The sequence below is a fragment of the Dreissena polymorpha genome, chromosome 3, assembly GCF_020536995.1.
Source record: "Dreissena polymorpha isolate Duluth1 chromosome 3, UMN_Dpol_1.0, whole genome shotgun sequence".
NCBI classification, from domain to species: Eukaryota; Metazoa; Mollusca; class Bivalvia; order Myida; family Dreissenidae; genus Dreissena; species Dreissena polymorpha.
In genome coordinates, this window is record NC_068357.1 from 95842266 (window position 1) to 95864070 (window position 21805).

Sequence of the window (21805 nt, forward strand, 5' to 3'; positions counted from 1 at the left end):
AAAAAGCACATAAAACTATAAAACATTGAATAGAATTTTACTAGTTTTATTTATGTACAGAATATACTTTTACATGGAAAAACACGTGAATATAAATTGCTATGGAAAGACAGTGAATACATCACTTAATAAAGCTGTGGAAAATAATGGTAATTGTACAGTAAAACATTAAATAACAATAACCAAGACCTATCTGATCAACAAACATGGAATATCACAATCACTCAATACACAATAACTTTTACTGTTTCACAAACATTAAAGCCTTGCTCTTGCAAACCAGGGGTGGTATTCCAGAAACATCTTAAGTCATTTCTTAAATATTTTCACTTAAGTTAAAAATTACAATGTTTTGTATTTCTTTACTCAATACAGACATGCATGTTTTTTTAGTATTCCTCAAATAACATTGACACAATGATGTTATTTTGATGTAATTTTCGATGCCTTTCTATTGCAGTATGAAATGAAACACTTAAGAAAAATTCCCAATTTAAGGGTAAAATAAAATTTAACTTAAGATGCTTCTGGAATACCACCCCTGGGCTATGCAGGTCCAAAAAGTTTTGTCCCAGATTAGCCTGTGCAGTCAGTACAGGCAGCCTGTGCAGTCAGTACAGGCTAATCAGAGACAACACATTCCACCATAACTGGATTTTTGATAACAAGGGACTTGTCTTAAAATGGATAAAAACCAATAAAAGCATACAGAGTAGTCTCTGATGAGCCTGTGCGTACTTCCATCAAATATTGCTTTTATCTTGTTTATGTTACTTTTAATCTGCAATGCTTTGAAAAGCATGCTGGTCATTTTAGCCTTTTGAATAAAGTAACTTTGGCAAGTAAAATATAACTGTGTAAAATGAACAAGGTTTTCTACCTTCAATTTTTATGTCTTATATGGTTTTACTTCAAATTTGTCAACACAAACATTTCAAATTCCAACAAAAATGTAAATAACAATTCATGCAATGGCCGACATAAGATCAATCAACCAAGAACATTACAAATTAAGCTTTGTTATAGACTTCCAAAAGGCACATGAGAATATTCAACCATAATGGGTAAACGATAGATAACATATGAATAATCTTCACTTCAAGACTAGAGCAGATATAAAACAAAATCTACTTCTGTAGGTTTTTGGGGAACTTTTGTTTGACTGCTAACATCAATACATCAGTCAATTAAATAGCACTGGTTTGCATTGTTTTAATTCTGTCTCATTTTTAAAACTCTCACAGAAAAACTAAAAATATATTCAGCTGCGACATGGTGCATGTTTCTTAACTGGGCAGGTCAACAAACAATGCATTATGTTTCAGACGTGTGTATACATAACGCAATGTTTAAAAGCAAACTAATTACCCCAAAAGTTTACATCGCTAATACATTTCACATTCAATATCAGTAAGCTTATAAATGATTTTTTTAATATTTATCAACCTCACCTTCTAGCTGCAATAAATGGTATACTTGCATACATACTGATATAACTTTTGTGTCAACATGTTGAATGTCAAGAATTGCAGATATTTTGACATGTAAAAACCCCATGCCCACAGACAAAAGCATTTCTTTGACCTATGATATAGTGCATTCGTTTTTTGAACTAAATATATGACTTCATATTCTTCATAACTCTTTAAGTAAAGATTTTATCCCCTTTCAATATCTATTCCCTTTGTCCATGACCATAAATATGCATACAATTGAACGTTATATTCATATATAATTGAAGCAGAAAGCCAAAAGCAAAAGAATACAACATTTATATTTAATTATCAGTAACAAAAGACATCCTTGCTTGCCCAACAATACCTCGAATAAATGCCTTTACAATAACAATTTAATAAAACATTTTATACATTGCATAGTCCGTGCTATGATGCATAATACATGTATGTAACAGTAGGAAACTTGTCACACACCCCACAAACAAACATACCTCCCCAATGCACACACCATATGATCTTTTTTTAGCAATTACAAGTTCACAAAGGTGCGTAACATTTGCAATTTTTAACGTAGGATAATAAATAGGAACAATAAACGAAAGCTAGAATGTTTAGTACAACTTTTTCTGTGGACAGACAGACATGGTGAATCCAAGATACCTCCTCAACCTTGTTGCGGGCATAGAATAACATATCACATACAATATGTGCTAAATAATGGACAGTACAATCAACTTCCAGAACATATACTGTTTATGATTTCACACACATTTTTGTTTTAAGAAAACAAAATTTACTCAATAAACAACAGAATTTATAATTTTAAAAACATTAATTTACGTTTACAAAGCAAATTATCTGATACTACCAGTACCTAAATACATAAATGTACTGATTGAACTTGTCAATCAAGAAGCATAGTCGCTTATAAAAAAGAATGTTCATACACGTTCCAGCAATACCTGAATTAACTTACATGGGCTGCATGCAAGGGAAAAAAATGTGAGTAGTATAATCCAGTTTAGCCTACGCAGTCTGCACAGGCTAATCAGGGACGACACACAACTTTAATGGAATATTTCGTTAAAGGGACCTTTTCACAGATTCTGGCATCTATAGAAGTTTGTCTATAAATGCTTTATATTGATAAATGCAAACATTTGATCTAAAAAGCTCCAGTAAAAACAAATATAAAATTAAAGAAAAAAAACTTACCCTCAACTGGGCTCGAACCACTGACCCTGGAGTAAAAGTCCAACGCTAAGACCACTCGGCCATCGTTGCTCATACAGTAAGTGATGTATTTTAAACTTAATATCAGCAATCCTTGTAGTGTCACAAAATTTAACAAAAACAATAGAACTCTCCAAATTATTTAATCGTTTTGAATTGCAACGATTTAATCGTCAAAAGTTGCCTATAATGGATATTTTAGAGCAAAGCAAATGTTCAGTATTTCTGTTTCCTCACAAATATCATAAATACAACCAAAATTTGCGAATCTGAACCATTTTTAAAAATTTTGTCAATTTACCAAAACGTGATAGGGCCCTCTTAATGTTGTTTGTTTTTGTTTTTTATCGAGTGCACCGGGATTGTATCCCATATGGCCATCGCCCCCAGAAAGACGTGTTAGTTGGTTACAGGGGATAGTGCAAGATACAGGAGACACCCCGTTCCAGAGGTGACCCTGGGTCTTTTAGTGCCCGGTGTTTAGCACCTAGTACACTGCACCTCGGTTTAACGTCTCATGCGAAAGACAAGTTAGTAGATTAGGTGCAGCGGGGGATCGAACCAGCGATCTCTGGATTGTGAAGCCAGTGTGTTACCACTAGACCACGGATCCGCTACAAGGAATGTAATGTTAATGTCTCTTCTTAGGGAAAATCCAGTAAAGATGATAAGTGTTGTCCCTGATTAACCTGTGAACACTGCACAGGCTAATCTGGCCGATATCAAATTCATGGATATACTGGTGTTTAAATTAGCTTTTTTTGCGCCATTTGATTTCTACAAATTGGTATTGCTGCTTATTTAAAATATCTGAACACTGAGTTATGGATTAAAAAACATTAATGTTATTTTACAACTCTACTTTCTTTTACATACTTTTGAAACTATCATTCACTTTATTCTCAACAGTTTTGAATGTATGTCGATTTATGTAACTTTACTATAGTAAACATGATATTGTTGCCATAGCAACCAGAATTCTTGACGTAGGAACAAAATGAAATGATGTGCATAATCTCCATATTGCCATCTATCCATGTTTCAAGTTTCATGAAAAATATTAAGAACTTTTAAAGTTATCGCAGGATCCAGAAAAGTGTGACGGACAGAGCGCAAACCATAGGTCCCCTCAGGTTTCACCGGTAGGGGACAAAAAACATTTGTAAAGCAAAAGAAATTATATAAAATATACCAGTAAAGCAGGTTCAAACATAAAATAATAACCAAATTATACAAGGCATATGGAAATGTAAAGCAACTGGAATGAAATGCATAATAAGCATCTTAAAGCTTTTTAAAGGTCTTTTATCCCAAAAGACATTTTCTGTTACAAGATTTCCTGTGATATCTATAAAATATAAAGTCAAAAGACACATTCACTGTTGGTGATCATAAGGCATGTGATGCTGTTGCTGCTGCTGCTGATGATGATAGTGGAGTGCAGCCTGGTCATGGTAAAACTGGGCCAGATGAGCAGGGTTTGATAAGATAATGTGTGGGCTATCCACTGGCACTGCATGCTCGGGAATACCCACCATATGTGAGCCGATGACAGTCTCCACTGCCTGCATGCCGCTTCGAAACGAGGGGCTGGACTCTGGAGACATTGACCCTCGCGCAATCAGAACGCCATTGTGTTGTGATGCCTCCGATCCTGGGGACATCATTGCCTGAACAGCTGGAGCACAGATAGAATGATGCGACAATTCGCTATCGGGCGAAACGGAACGGGCTGCTCGATTGACCTGCGGAGGTGACAGAACCTGCTCTGACATCATTGACTCAGAACTAATTGACATGGCAACGTTACGGCCTGGGTTGTAACATGGTCGACTAGCGGTTAAGGCCTGATTCTCAGTGGAAGCTGCGCCACCGCATTGTGCTTTCTTCAGATGCATGGCTAGCACACTGTCGTTCTTGAAAACGACATTGCACACAGGACAGAGAACTGCGGTCTCACTAAGATGCGCCTTCTTGTGGTCTTTCAACTGCACGTTCCAGGCCGCGGCGTAGTTACACTGGTCACACTTGAATGGTTTTTCACCGGTGTGTGTACGCATGTGAGACTTTAGCTGGTATGGCTGGACACAGGTGAAGGTGCACTGGTCACATTTGTATGGTCTAATACCTGGAAAAGAGAAAATTTGAATGAAAATTAAAGTCATTGCTCAATATGGGTGAATTTCTTGCAAAATATGGTAATTTGGATAAGAAAAACAAAAAATACATTTTATTTCACAATTTACCAGACTGCGCTTTAAATTTACCTGTGCATACAATTTTACTTAATTAAATGCTTTAAAATGATATTCACAAAAATGTTTAAAAATAATCTTTTTTCTTTATTCCTTTAGCAAAACCTTTTATTCTGTGGCATGTAAAGCTTTTTCAACTTCAATTTTTCAATTCAAAAAGGCCCTGTGTGATCATTTGAAATGTTTAAATTAACCTAAAATATTTCACGTATATGTTAAAACATAATAAAACTATAATAATTTAAGCCACGTGTCTGCTTAACAGATCGAAACAAGAAATGTGTTTGTCAGAAACACAATGCCCCCTACTGCGCCGCTTTGATACATGTTTTTTTACCTTTGACCTTGAAGGATGACCTTGACCTTTCACCACTCAAAATGTGCAGCTCCATGAGATACATGTACACATGCATGCCAAATATCAAGTTCCTATATAAAGGGACATAGAAGTTATGAGCTTTTTTCGAAACCTAAACGCGAAATCTTAACGCAAAGTGTGACGGAAGGACAGACGGACGGACGGTCCGATCACTATATGCCCTCCATCGGGGGCATAAAAATACAGTTAAAGTAAAACTCTGAATTCAAAATATAAAAGCACTCAAACGACCAACCAGAAAGTTAACCTGTAGTTGTCATCCTAATGTTGAAGACTTTGTCAGCAATTTAAATGGGTTAGCCTAGTGATGCTCCTCAAAATGAGCAATATTAATCAACTTTCCAGGATAGGACGGATAGTAATAAGATTAGGGCTGTAACGATACATTCGAATATTCAAATTACTCGAATACGGCTGTGGACAAATCGTATTTGTTATTCGCCACCTCCCAAACCGAATATTTGACGAATACAAACAACGTGGTTTCGAGTTTGAAAGTTTAATCGCCTTATCTTACCTTACAAATGAAGGTTCATACATTAAACCCCTATATTTAAATGATCTTCTCCTTATTCCGGTGTTTTTCATCATGTTTACCCCACCCACTATGTTACATAGTGAGATATTCAACAAAAATGGCGGGCACCAGTTGAATTTTTACGGCATTGAATTGAAAAATCTTTTGATGGTTGTTTAATGTTTATTTAGGTATATACGAGTGATTTGAAGCTCAAACATACACACAAAGGATTATCAGATGGAATTTCTTTTTTGTTTTATCTTTATGACAATGATTGTGCAACTTCATATATAATGTCATGTCAACTCGCTTAATTGTTCTACTCAAGGATTTTATTGGTACTTGTCATGTTTTCAAAACTGTGTTCAAAGTTTAAGCATTTCTAGTCAGTGTTTTTATATTTCAAAGTGTTAAATTTCATAATTTCAATATGCAATGTTACTCAATTAATCAAATTGACAAATACTCATAGTTTCATACTATATAATGTCATGTTAAGTTGTCTGTATTACTTGTGTTCATTGAAATTCATATTCGCAAATAAATATTCGTATTCGCCACCCTGTATTCGTGATACCTATGGTATTCATCACCTAGTGTATTCGTTACAGCCCTAAATAAGATACACATGATTTGAGAGCATGTACATAACATTGTCTACACCCACTGTATATATTCAATTTCACTACATAATAACCAGTGAAAAAACCCGGCTGACCAAAATTTTCTTACTTTAAATTAGCGACATAATCTATTTCCATTACACTTTTAAAGATACCCATAAAAAGGTATGGGAAGCAAAGGTAATATGTTTGGATAACTGCTTATGACAAAGTTGACTCTGCCTGTCTATAGCTGTGTAGTAACATGTTTAGTAACATGAAGTTTAATTGATTGATTTACCTTGCAGAATAGGACGTGCGTCCGATAAGGCGTCTCATACATTTTCCCAAATATAAAATTTTGCTAATCTCCACAGTACATCAAGAAGCATATTGAATTTGAATGAATGGGTTCCAACATTGGCGCCATGACTACAAACTGTTAAAGCTAAATCTAAGCATTAGCCTCAACTATTCAAGAATTGGAAGGGCTAAAATGTGATGGTCAATCTAATTGTAAATATGTAAAGTTGATACCAAGACTGATATTTAGAGTTTTAGCAGTCACTCTGCCTGCGTTACAAACCCTGGTGAGCGAGGACGTGAAGTTTCAACTTCTCCGGGGTGGTGGCAGTGTATGGGCACATGCTGCACAGGTGCTTGCGCACCTTCAGATGGGTGAAGGTCACATGACTATCGAGACCTTGCTTCCTACTGAACAGCTTGCCACAGTACTGACACTGGTGACCAGGCACACACGTCTCCACATGACGCTTGAACTCTATCCTAGAAACATCATCAAGAGTGTACAATATTTAGATTATTTTTTTATAAAACTCGGCAGTTACAAAACCAAGGAACAAGGATTTTCATGACACTTGGCAAAAATGTTCAGTTCATTAAGAAGATGTTCAGAAGTTCATAATTCAAGGTCTTAAGTTAGAGTCTCCATTTCCTTTGATGTCCACTCCACATCTCCTATGCCTATGAAAGAAATTTCATGAAGTTGGCTAAAATGTTAATGTCATAGAGAGTATGGGCAGAAGATATAGGTCAGTTATTCCCTCTCAAGGTCAAGGTCATACAGTGAAGTAAAACATTTGTATCTCCTTTGTTCTTAGAAGGGTTTTCATAAATAAAACTTCAGAGACGATGTGAAGAAGGCATGAGTCAGTCAACCCGATTCAAGGTCAAGGTTACACTAATAGGCATTTACACCAGAATAACAGGGTTGGAGGGCCCCTTCCATTTTCATGCCTTACCCTTTTATATGGACTTGTTGACAGATTTTTTTTATTTGTTCACAAAATGCTTAAAATCGATATAAGGCTACAGTAGACATCATCACCTAAAATGTTGATGCCTCCATGGAATGCAACAGCCAAGGAATGTTTGCATCGCTGGCATAATGTTTGCTTTATAGTTAGATAAGTTTACAGGGCAAAAAGGAGTACTGCATATACCAACTTAAGTTTTTTTATATACAAAATGATACTTACAATCTTAAATTAAATATTTCCACTAGCTCCACTATTTTGTTTCATCATTAATTCTTTAATACAACATAAAAATCAAACACACTCCCATCTTTTCTAATATATAAGTCACAACTTTTTTCCAGAGAAAAGTATAGACAAAATTAAAAAAAATAGAAACAAGGGCTGTTTGTAAAACATGCATGCCCCCCATATGGGCTTCCGTTGTACTGACAGCCATTGTGTGAATACGACTTTTGTCACTGTTACCTTGACCTTTGACCTAGTCACCTGAAAATCAATAGGGGTCATCTGCAAGTCACGATCAATGTACCTATGAAGTGTCATGATCCTAGGCAAAAGCGTTCTTGAGTTATCATCCGAAAATCATTTTACAATTTCAGGTCACTGTGACCTTGACCTTTGACCTTGTGACCTCAAAATCAATAGGGGTCATCTGCGAGTCATGATCAATCTAACAATGAAGTTTCATGATCCTAGGCATATGCGTTCTGAGTTATCATCCGAAAATCATTTTACTATTTCAGGTCACCGTGACCTTGACCTTTGACCTTGTGACCTCAAAATCTATAGGGGTCATCTGCGAGTCATGATCAATCTACCTATGAAGTTTCATGATCCTAGGCATATGCGTTCTGAGTTATCATCCGAAAATCATTTTACTATTTCGGGTCACCGTGACCTTGACCTTTGACCTAGTGACCTGAAAATCAATAGGGGTCATCTGCGAGTCATGATCAATCTACCTATAAAGTTTCATGATCGTAGGCAAAAGCGTTCTTGAATTATCATCCGAAAATCATTTTACTATTTCAGGTCACCGTGACCTTGACCTTTGACCTAGTGACCTCAAAATCGATAGGGGTCATCTGCGAGTCATGATCAATCTACCCATGAAGTTTCATGATCCCAGGCGTATGCGTTCTTGAGTTATCATCCGGAAACCATTTTACTATTTCGGGTCACCGTGACCGTGACCTTTGACCTAGTGACCTCAAAATCCCTAGGGGTCATCTACTAGTCATGATCAATCAACCCATGAAGTTTCATGATCCTAGGCGTATGCGTTCTTGAGTTATCATCCGGAAACCATTTTACTATTTCGGGTCACTGTGACCTTGACCTTTGACCTAGTGACCTCAAAATCAATAGGGGTCATCTGCAAGTCATGATCAATGTACCTATGAAGTTTCATGATCCTAGGCCCAAGCGTTCTTGAGTTATCGTCTGACAACCACCTGGTGGATGGACGGACCGACCGACCTACCGACCGACCGACCGACATGAGCAAAGCAATATACCCGCTCTTCTTCGAAGGGGGGCATAAAAAGGGAATTAGGGAAAGTGTTTTATATTCCAGGACGCCATATATCCCATATTATACAGTATATAAAACGCTATAAAAATAAACAAAAAACAAAATCCACCTACTTGGTCAGCTTTGACAGCCCCTGCTTACAGCTATCACAGTACTGACACAGGTCTTTATGATCAGAGCGATAGTGTTTCTTCCGCAAGTGTCTGTTAGTGAAAAGCTCCTTACACCATCGGCAAGGCAACTCTGGAATGCCATGTTGATTTCCCATGTGGTCCACCTTTTCGCCTCGCGATATGAGCTTGGCCCCGCAAAGGTGACAGACGTATTCTCTGCCCTTCTTGACCTTGCAGCAAACCTGTCGGTGACGAATCATGTCCGAGTTAGCAAAGCCCACGTAACCGCAGACAGCGCAGTCGAGGACCTTGTTTATGTGACACTCAAGGTGTTCTTCAAACACCTCCCTGCCCACTGACTTGAACTGATTACACAGTAAACAAACGTACATGATCTCATACACTTCCGCTCCACGATTTCGCCTTTCGAATGACTCCACTTTTTCTACAGTGTATTTGTCTGTATGGTCCTCAAGCTTAATGTGTTGCCAGGGGTTTCTAGGTGGATCTGGATCTGGTGCTTCAATTAATTCTTCACTTTTTTCTGTCACTTTCTTTTTCACTATGTTTCTAGATTTACTGGGTTCAGTAGATTTCTTGTTTCCAGATTTGCTTGGTTCAGTATATTCCTTGTTTCCAGATTTGCTTGGTTCAGCAGATTCCTTGTTTCCAGATTTGCTTGGTTCAGTAGATTCCTTGTTTCCAGATTTGCTTGGTACAGTAGATTCCTTGTTTCTAGATTTACTTGGTTCAGTAGATTCTTTTCTGTGTTTTGTAGTTTTGGATCTAGTCCTATTTTTTGGTTTAGATTTCTTAGGTTTAGACACAGATTTTGGCTTTGCTTCCCTTCCCTTTAATCTTGTGTTAATTACTGCTTTCTTACAGATTTTCATTTTTAAAGATGGGAGAGAGGGAAGGTCCAAATCCATTGTGTTTTCATCTTCAACATGAACATTTGCTTTAGGGTCAGTTTTCTCACTGAGATCTAATGGCTCATTGTCATCTTCTGTTTCACTTATCAAATCTGTACAACTCTGTTCTTTGTCGGCATCATTCTTTTTTTCTATTTTATCATCTGGAGCATCTGTTTCAATCTTTACAGCAAGGTCCTTTTCTGATTCCAACTTCATTATAGTGTGTAGAGAAGAAGCAGAAGAATCAGTGGTTTTACTTTCCTTTTGGTCAAACAATACTGGTGCTTCATTTGCACTTTTTTCTTGACTATTTCCATCAGAATTTGTGATTTGTTCAATAATTTTTTCAATGGTTTTGCTGCTCTCCATATCAAAGGTTTTCTTAACATACAAGCTAAAATATAAATGAAAAGAATAATGTATAATCATAATAAACAAGCAAATTTTTTGAATTGATATCCCGCCAATATGCTTCTGGACACAAAAGTGTTATATTTGACACTGAAAAAAGCATTTTTTCAAGATACATAGGGCCATAACTCTGTTATTAACAGATGGTGTACAATGCCATTTGGTGTGCATCATCCTCTTATCCATATATATACTCATACCAGTGCTCCAGCTAGGCCTAAATTGAAGGGCGCCCCGCCCTGCCCTCCTAAACCTCCGCCCTGTCCTTCTTAGGGCGCACCCCTGCTCTTAAAAAAAAAAAAAAATGTTTTTATTTTTTTTTTAATTATAAAAATTAATAAATCTCTTATTACATTACAAGTAATTAATTTATCACTCATTGTAGACATTATATTTAAATGGTTAAATAATAATGGGAATAATATATTCTATCAATTATTAATAACATAAATTAACATGCAACAGGAAGCATTCCAGAAAAGCCCGCACGCTGGAAAGTGCCCTTTTTGCATAATACTGCACGTTAAAAGTGCCCTTTTGACAAAAAGCCCCCCTGCCCTTTTTCAATCCTAGCTGTAGCACTGTCATACCAAGTTACAATGAAATCCGCCAAAGCACTTTCAAGATATGGCTCCGGATACAAAAGTGCCAGACGGACGGAAAGACGGACGGAAAGACGGACGGAAAGACGGACGGAAGGACGGATAGAAGGACGGAAAGACGGACAACGCCAAAACAATGTCTATCCGCCTATGGCGGAGGATAATAATGAATGATAATTTTTGATGCATTTCCTCTATAGCTGTCAAACCATTTTAGTAAAATGATAGGCTCATAAATAACAGTTACAATTTGAAATGTAGAAAAACTTTTTACTCATAAAAAGGATGTGTATTTAATAAGTTCACAAATGGGCAGAACCCATCTATTTTAGTCTTATATCTTTCCCTAAAGAACAATTAATAGGGATGCCAGATTTGTGTCCGGATATTAATGCCTCAGTAAGCTATTCCAATTTTAGCAGTATAGATAGCATAGATTCATATATAGATAAAAATTGCCATTATAATTTGTAATCTATAGCCATTGTTTCTAAATTAAGTTCACATCTACATGTATACTATTTGTAAAACCCTTAAGCAAACATCATAAATTTATCATTTGTAATATGTAATAATTTGAATGTTTTTGTAGCATTTTTAGTAATTTATTTTAGTAATATATTTTTATAAAGATACCTTTATAGATTATAATTTGTAATCTATAGCCATCGTTTTTAAATTAAGTTCACAGCTATACTAATCGTATAACTCTTAAGCAAACATCATAAATTTATCATTTGTAATATGTAATAATTTCAATATTTTGGTAGTATTTTTAGCAATTTATTTTAGTAATATATTTTTATAAAGATACCTTTAATTATTTAAAAAGGACAAACCAACAGAGGGTGTAAGCAAAACTTGAGTGTGTTGGTTTATTAAGTATACATGCAAAATATGATGTTTAAATGCCAAAAATATAAGCCATGTAAGGCAAAAATGGGTCATATGCCATATGCGGCCAGCATGGCTCTGCACAACCTAGGCAATTGTACAGTCGGGCCAAGAGCTTCTGTCCCATGATTTATATAGATCACCAAACATTGCCTGACTTTACAGCATTGCCCCTGACCAGAAAGATGGAATGTGCAAACTGGGATGGAGCTAAATTTGCTGCATATGGCATAAGACCCATTTTCGCATGAAGTGGATCATTTGATAACTATTTTCATGATTTTAAATATTCTTTTAGAAATATCCAGATACTACATAACTATCTGAATACTAACACATGTTTAGTATCTGAATATCTGGATAATTGTTGACTTACTTTCTGAACTATCCTCAAACTACATAGTCAAGATTTGTTTGAAGGGTTTAATACTGACCTGTAGGGCTCTCCATTCTCAAACACAGCTGAAGGTCCATTTAAAGACAAATCTGGAGGATGATTGAGGTCCACAATCCTGCCTCGGCTCTCATAGTAGCTAAAATAACAGCATGGTACATAAAAATGGCTTTCATAGTAGCTAAAATAACAGAATGGTACATAAAAATGGCTTTCATAGTAGCTAAAATAACAGCATGGTACATAAAAATGGCTCTCATAGTAGCTAAAATAACAGCATGGTACATAAAAATGGCTTTCATAGTAGCTAAAATAACAGAATGGTACATAAAAATGGCTACATTCTATTTAACCCTTTCCCACTCAGAGGCAAAGTGAAAATTGCTATTTGCAAACAGAATAAAACCAGAACAGCCTGCAAGTAACTCGCAGTGTGGGAGTAACTGACTTCCTATTTTTGTAATTCCTTAACCCTTTCAGTGCTGGAACCGAATTTTGAAGGCCTTTGCAAACAGTTTGGATCCAGATGAGATGCCACAGAACGTGGCGTCTCATCAGGATCCAAACTGTTTGCTTTTCTGATAGAATTATTGAAAAAAAATCGAAGAAAATGCTAATTTTAGAAATTCAGCAGACGACATTTTAGCAGACAACAAATTACCCAGCATGCAAAGGGTTAATGAAGTCACGTGAGCATCAACACTTCCAATAAATGGTTATGTTAATGAATCTTTATAACGTCAAAACTTGTCAAAATATTCCTAACAAAATGTTGAAAACTGCCAACTTCTTCATTGGTTTTCAAGTGAATGAAAAACTTGTAATTATAAGGTGTACATTTTTTTGACACACACAGAACAGTCATTAACCAATAACAATGAGCAGTATTTTATTTAGATTTCTGCAAAACAATAAACCTTAGAACACTGTCTTAATTTTAAACTAAATTTACTTGCAAGGAAATGCTTTGGAGGTTGTTAAAAAGTTAGTCAATCCTTTCTAATTGTGACAGTGTAGCATATAAACTAAATGACTGGAAAGAAATTAATTTAAGACCAGACGTAAGGTAAACCTTGGGTAACTTACTCCCACTACTTTGAATAAAAGAGAAAAGCCTGTATCTTATTAACCCATTTATGCCTAGCGTCTAGAAAAAAGGCCTTGGCAAACAGCATATACCCAGATGAGACGCCGCATGATGTGCAGGGCTCAACATTTACGGTTGTCCTATTGCCCCAGGCAAGTAAAAGTTTGGTCCAGGCAAGTGATTTCATAATCTAGTTGCCCGCCCAGGCAAGTGCAAAAAAGAACAAAGAGCATTTAATTTAGACTTTAATTAGATTTTAATTGCTGTAATCATTTTGTTAAATGTGCAAAAATAAAAAAGGTTTTGTGGTGTATCATTTTTATCTGTATTTAAAAATATGAGGTTTACAGTAAATGTGATATTTCATGTTTGGGCAAGTGGCTTTACGTTCAGGACAAGTAGATTTTGTAAGTACTTGCCCGGTAGGGCAAGTTGGTTTTTTGGTTAATGTTGAGCCCTGATGTGGCGTCTCATCTAGGTCTGCGCTGTTTGCTTAAAAAAATTTCTGTAAGAAAAATTCTAAACATAGAAATAATTATACTAGACATCCCTAATTTTGGAAATAAATTGATCCATTTTACCGGTAGAAGGATGGGAGAGTTCACTAGGCATAAAATAAATGGGTTAAATGTATTAATGTTTTTCCACCTTTTGGGGAATGGTGGCAGGGTCCTTCAGATTGGAACTCTTACCACAACCTTTTTTTAGATACTGGTTATCAGCTTTATATTGATCTTTGTTGTAAAACATTAATCTAATGCTTTGCCACAATTTACAAATCAGATTATGCTCCAAGTTGTTTGATTGAAATTATTGGCATTCATGATATAATGTACAAAATGCCTCTAACTTAGTCAAGTTTTTCATAATAAAACTTTCATTGAGTTGAAGGTTATTGTAGGGAAATTACCTATTGGGCAGGGGAATGAGGCCAAAATTGGACCTTAAATATAATAAAATAACTTAGAATAATTATATTCACATATGTTAATCAAAAAAAGTACTTCAGCTATATTCTATTATTTTTCAGATATATTTTATTATATGCAGCTTTTGTTTTTCCGCTGTGACAACAAAAGTTTATTGTTCAGTTTACTCTGAAATACAATTAGGGGTCTAGCATATTCATAGCATGCCATATACATTGTACCAGGTACTAGTAACATTTTGCAATTTCAATATGGAGACCACAACATATAATTGGAAATCAATACAAACTTTTAACATGTGGAATACATGAAGTTAGAGAATAAAATCATGAAACTTGTTGAATGAAACCTAAACAAACATATCACTATCAGACGGCACACATTTTTAGTACACTGTTGGCCACAAACTGTTGCTTTGCTACAGTGATTAAGAGAGAGTTTAGAACCATTTTGATTCTTTTTTTCAGCGATAAAATATCTTAACATATTTTGCAGCTGAAAAATATAAAGGTAATATCACCATGAAATACAGCAAAAGTCTTCCTTGAAAATTATGACTTCAATGTGGCTTAAAGTCTCAATGTGTTTTGTGTTTGGCACCGTGGACAAAAGTATTTATTTTCCCCAAAAGAAACCTAAAAAGTCAGCCCCCCCCCAAAAAAAAACAAATAACCCCCAAACAATAACACAAAAAAATCACAACATGCATTTACTTAATATCCCATCCAGCTCTTTAAATTGAACCTTATAAGTAAATTCAATATTGAAAACACTTTTATTCTCAGTTTTGGAGCCAGGGCTTTTTTTTGGCTCTTTGGGAAGATTTTATGTGCATTTTCAAGAAATTGGGAAAATAAATTAGGATTTAAAACTACATGAATGAGTTCAACATCTTTAATCACAAACACCACAAACACCACTATGATCAACAGTTTTCCCCATCATCAGCTCACACAAAGTCTTCAGTCACATCAGGCACCATTTTATTAGGAGGCACTTCATCTTCTTCTGAAGAACTACTGCTTTCAACATGTTGAATATCAGTCAGCACTTTGCTTTTGGAAATCAACAATGACGATGCAAAAGAGTCACTTGTTATTAAATTACTATCATTAACAATGGAAGGAGTTTCAATGGGAAGACTTGTACTTTGTGACGATGTTTGTTTATTTAATGAAGCTTGCGTAAAACATCAACAGTTTTCCTTTTGCCGCGAGGTTTTTGCCCAAGAATCTTTTTCACATAATATTTCCAATTGCGTGACATCTTTGTTTTTTATTCAGCCGAATCACTGAAACACTTGAATTTTATCACAAATATACAAATAAGCGAAACAGCCAATGTCATTAGCATTTTTTTTTCCAATTGGGAATTTTTTAGCAAATTTTAAGAAAAAAGTATACTTTTTGCGATTTGGAAAATAGCCAAATTTCGGCTATAAAATCTGGCCAAAAAAGCCCTGGAAGCATTTGAACAAATACAACTACACTAATTTCACAATTTCAGTCAAAACGCAGCGATTTTTCCCAAACTTAAGGGGACCCAAAAATGAGTGAGAAAACCCCCCACTGAGTCTGAATATTTTCATTGAAAAGATTATGTGTATAGTTTTCAACTGTTATTTTTTCTTTCAAGAAAGCTTACTGGTTGTAAAAAGTATATCCGATAATGCTGTTGAGTTTGCTAAGTAATGCGTTTATAGCCTGTTTTGGGTGATCTTTTGGCAACTGTTGATAGACAACAAAAGAACAAAATTCGTCAGACATTTTGATAACTTTATGTCATGCAAAAATATATATGCAATGTTTGAGGAAACCAGATGTTAACTGAATATAGGAAACTTACAACTCAACCAAGTACACTGCATCTCTATTATATCGCATTTCTAGGGGTCCAGAGATCGCGATCCAGATATATCCGGCGCGCGATATAAACTGTCAGGATTATGGATTTATAGCATAGTTTGGCAATTTAAAAACAGGCTTTTTACATACTTTATTGCATTATGTTTTAAATCCATGTGTTATACATATGTGTAACCTAAAAAAAATATTCCATATAAGTATTTCAAAATGCGTTTCATAAAATGTGGTATCCGAAAAGAATTGCCACTTTTTTTAGTTGACAAAAGATGACAAAATCTAGCTACAAATAAACACTCCTTGTGTATTTCCTGTAAATTATTTGTACTTTAAGTCTTATAAAAGGATGCAAAAATTAGACCTCATGAACATGTACAATATCACAACATCCTTCCCCGTGTAAAGCATGGGCTTTAATATTTGAATTCTGAATAAAATCTTCATAACACATGGAAGATAACTCACTTTTAAATTAATTTTGGATAAAAAATTGGTAGTGTAAAAAAATGTGTAGACTTTCCATCTTCATTAAAAACAAGACGTTAAATGTGGTATCTAATCAGTGTCCGACAAATTTCTTATTTTTCAGGTAGCCCACTGGGCTACCAATAAAAATATTAGGTAGCCCATAAAATTTTCATACAAAATGATAAGAGGCAGGTTTTCATCTTTATTTTATTCTTCATTTACATATACATAATATGTATACATACATATACATAAAACAGCAAGTAGTCTGATGTACACAGTCAATATCGTAAATTAATGTTACAGTACAGGCACCGTGTACTTAAATGTAAATGTACCAAAGAAAATAATATACTACATGTAGATATTACATGTATGTGCACATGTATGTGTACTTAAATTCGGACAGCACGTTAAGTCGTAAACGTAAATAAAGCGTTTAGATGATCAGTACGATTGACTCGTATGGTGTTAATCAATGCAATTGTCCTTTTTAACAACAAATACCGAGTTTCAAGAAATCAAGAGTATTAAATCATTTATTTACTTATGTCCGACTTTAAGTACTGTCCGAATTTACGTATTGCATCCGTATGTTACGACACTTGTGTGCAGTCAGTATACAATACAATAATTGTTTCAATAATGAAGGAACTGATACAGCGTAACGGTAACGATACAGCGTGTTTACATGATATTTTATTAAGAGAAAATGTCAATGCCAAATAATTCGCGAGATACCCCAGTACTTTAGTTGAAATCAGAGGCGTATTTAGGTGGGGGGCTAGGGGGCTAAAGCCCCCCCCCCCCCCCAGCTGGCTGGCTAGACACGATTTTTAATAAAAATGAGCCCCTTACAGTTTCAATCCACTTGTGTATTTCCTGTCATATGTCCCTAATTAAGTCATAAACAGCTGTCGAGTTGTGTGATTAGCCCCCAGGCATGTGTACAGACGATCTAACCTTCGTCAGCTAAAGTGCACGCTTCATTGACTGTAAGTAATAAACTGCGCTATTTGATTGGCTGAAGAAGATACATTCAACTAATGAAATTCATCCATACATTTAGCTATAGAGAAATGTTAACAAATGGCTGCCGCATGAGACTTGTGATTGAAAAACAATATTTCAATTTGTAGCAATTAAAGAGTTTAGACGAACTCAATGGACAATCATTATTATTTTTTCGGTAATTTCTTTGATGAATTTAATTGGTATTAGCTCTTTAGAGTGATAATCCTTTTGAGTAACAAGTTATTGCCAGTGAAATTCAACTGCACACTTAATAAATGGCAGTTATTATTTTTTTTGTTTTGATTTGGTTTTTTTACAAATCGGGCTAACTGCTTTGGTATTCATCCATAATTTTTAAAATTAAAAAAGACTCAAAAATGAAGAATTACTTTGCTATATGAAACTAAATCATTTTCTTAAAGCGTGACAACATCGAGGCAGCAACACCCGAATTAAACTACACAAGAAACCTAACGACTCCCTTTGTTGACACTTTTGTGAACGAAATAGACACCCAATTCAGTGATTTGCAGACTAAGGCAGCCATGGGATAGAAGTTTATACCTGAACAAAATCAGGACAGGTTGTCCGCTGCGTGCCTGCTTTCCATTCATAGGGATATGGACATAAACATTTTAATGTTTTACCTAAGTTGACCTAGTAGGATATCCAACAAGGTTAAAAAAGTTATGGATAAAGATTATGTCTCCAAAAACTTAAGTGGTTTGAGAGACATTTGATTTACCCCTGTGTGTCTGTCTGTCCGTGTGTCTGTCACACTTGATGTGTGAACTCAAGTTCTTATTTGTTTCACATGCACTTTTATCATGCAAAATGCTGATTAGATAGCAGGAAATCGCATCATTTCAAGGTGCCATTTCAAAAAAAAATTGACGACGGAAGGGGACACCCCTCCCGCACCCTCCCCTGTTGAGCCCCCCCTCTTGACATTTTCTGGATACGCCTCTGGAAATTCACAACGAAACTTTTAATGGAAATTAAATGATCTCAATGTTGTACCTGCTACGAAATTTTTATTTACAAATAAATACACCCACGCCAATTTTGGCGCGCTTTCTATCAGGACAAAGAAATTCTTTTCGCGCGCTTTTTATCAGGACAAAGAAATTCATTTCTTAAATGTAGAATTTTGTAACCTAAAATAGCTGTACACAACGCGTGCAAACCGTGGCAGGTTATTTACTCGTGTTGCAATACAACGGTCCTGATTGGGAGCTTATTTCATCATATCTTTAAATAGAACCATATGCCGAAATTCATTTGACACTTTAGAAAATTTCAAACGTTTGTGTTTATGACTCTTATCGTCTATATTACCCACCCATAATTTGGTTTTAAAAATATAAATCGGGCATATATGGGCTTATTGATTAACAGTCGATTAATTGACAATGCAAACTAATTAGCAGGTGTTAACCGCGTTCACAAAGTTGTCATTAATATTCATTTTCGGTTTCGTTACCGTTTTGAAGAATCCGCTATTGTTTTGATTTATTTAATGTTTGGCGTCCTTGGATATTTAACGACATCAAAAACGTTGTCGCTATTACTCATTGTTGCGGTTAACAAAGAATTCCAAACTGCGAAATGATGTTGCATCATGTGCGCCAACTATCCAACCGGCTCTCATTGTATTATTAGCAGACGACAAATGTTGATTCTGATTGGATGATTAAAATACACTGTTACTGTTTAAGACATTACCGCAAGTGATCGGTGAATGATTAGATAATTGATTGCACTTTGTTATCGGATTATAAGCAATACACAGTGCACTAACACATGGTCAGCGTGTTTATTCTACGTATGTCTGTCAATAAACCGGGCTACCGCTCTTATAGATTTATAGTAGCCCGCCGGGCGTCAGCTGGAAAATTTCAGTAGCCCGATGAAAAATTTCGGTAGCCCCCGGGCTCCGGGCAATGGATTTGTCGGACACTAAATGCACACATGTTGTTGAGAATCAGTAGATTTCTGTAACATTTACAGTTATTGTATACACCTGTATGTTAGGGGACTGAGTGTATTCAGCAGCCTGAGCGCTGATTGGCTGATACAATTACCAAGAGGAAAGTGATTGACAGCTGGCATTATGTCAGTTCAAAGCAAATTAAATAGAGAATGTTGTGAAAGGTCACATGCAAAATAACCTTTGATGTTGAGCAAGTTGGGTTTTTGTTAGTCTCGGTACACAAGCGTGAATGTGATGCACAAAGAGGGCAAACAATCTGGACCAAACTGGATTTATGAACGTCGGGATAACAAGGAAAACTAAAGAGGGTGAAAAGAATGGGGTCCACAGCTAGCTTAGAGTATTTTTTTTCGTTCCTATTTGGGTCCAGTAGGGGGACCCATTCCCAATTGAAGAAAGTATATATTTTTCCCAAATGGGACCTAAAATTCCCAATTAAAGGTTTCCAAAGATAACAAATATATTTTTTTTTAATAAGAATCAACATTTAATTAATCTCAAGTCAAGTTCTATCAGTTGAACCTTTGTTAATATATTATTGAAATAACTTGTAGTCTCAATTTTAGAGTACATATTATATATGCATTTGTTAGCAAAAATCATATACAACACTAATTTCCAAATATTAGCCAAAAATTACTAGATTATTCGCAATCCAAAGGGAAACTCTTCGCAATATATTGGACGTTGCAATATACCAGACCACAATATATTGGAGTTGCAGTGTTTAATACTCATCATCAGTTTGAACTTAGAGCATATTTAATCAGGAATACATTTAAACGTAATTGTATTCCAATTATGATGTGACATGTGTTTAAATCTACATTTAACGCTGTGTACCATTCAATGAGCAGTTTGGCAACATCTGGGTCATGAAGGCAACAGTTTTCCTCTTTAATCACTTTCCAATGATCAATCATTGCGCCGATGTTAACTGTCCGCGTTTTATACAGACGATTGTATCTGTTGACATAATATTTCCTTTCTTCGTCTGTTCTTCTTTTGTACGACCCGTGTGGCATTGCGGAGTTATTTGTTTTGTTTATTTCAATTAAAATTTTATTTTCTCTGCTCTTGATATTTTAGTGGCAAAATTATCACAAGGGGAGGTAACTGACTCAACTTTGTCAAAAATATCGCAAATTATCGCATATGAATTGTTCGTTAGCTGCAATATTTTCCTTGAGTAGATATTTCATTCTTTGAATTAAAAGCCGTTAATTTTGTAATCAAAGACGGCAAAATTATCGCCAATTATCGCATATGAATTGTTCGTTAGTTACAATATGTTTCCTTGAGGAGATACATCAGGGTTTTTTTTTTATTAAAAGCCGTTAATTATGTAATCAAAGTCGGGATAATTATCACTAGGAATTATCCGTTCAAGAAAATAAAATTTTATTTGAACTTGCTGTTTGCATCTAAAAGTGTAACACACTAGTAATGAAGGTGTTGTAAACTACGTGGCGGCCAGATATATAAGATCCAGAATTATTGAGAAATATATAACCCGTTCATCACGCCGGGTATGCGAATACTTCGTTTACGGATGGCACTTCACTAACAGAGAACAACAAACGCCACGCGCTAGAGGTAAGTTCCTCTGTTTTATTTAAAGTTATATCCTAAAGATTAGTTTTTAAGACAAGACACATGGTCGAGTTGATAAATGGTGTATCCTTTTGTATTGGGAATACACAATTTCACGGAAGAATGGAACAGTTTTGCCCCAAAAATAGAAAATTTGATCGGAAAACAGCATAAACTGGATGAACAGTAAACATTTTAACAAAATAAAACTACTTAGAATTATTGCAAGAAATTTTTTGCTATTCCAGCATGTAGAGTAATCACTGTGCTT

The 21805-nt window shown here is 35.4% G+C and overlaps 1 protein-coding gene across 1 annotated transcript; it reads right to left on the reverse strand.

Annotated features, from left to right (window-relative positions):
• Positions 1 to 30: 30 nt before the first annotated feature.
• LOC127875408 (zinc finger protein 37-like) lies at positions 31 to 21037 on the reverse strand. The gene is made up of 5 exons (XM_052420467.1): positions 20785 to 21037; positions 12629 to 12727; positions 9374 to 10681; positions 7033 to 7232; positions 31 to 4818 (listed from the first exon to the last, which is right to left on the reverse strand). The coding sequence occupies exons 1-5, from the start codon at positions 20964 to 20966 to the stop codon at positions 4067 to 4069; spliced, it is 2541 nt and encodes an 846-aa protein (XP_052276427.1). The 5' UTR covers positions 20967 to 21037; the 3' UTR covers positions 31 to 4066.
• Positions 21038 to 21805: the final 768 nt, after the last annotated feature.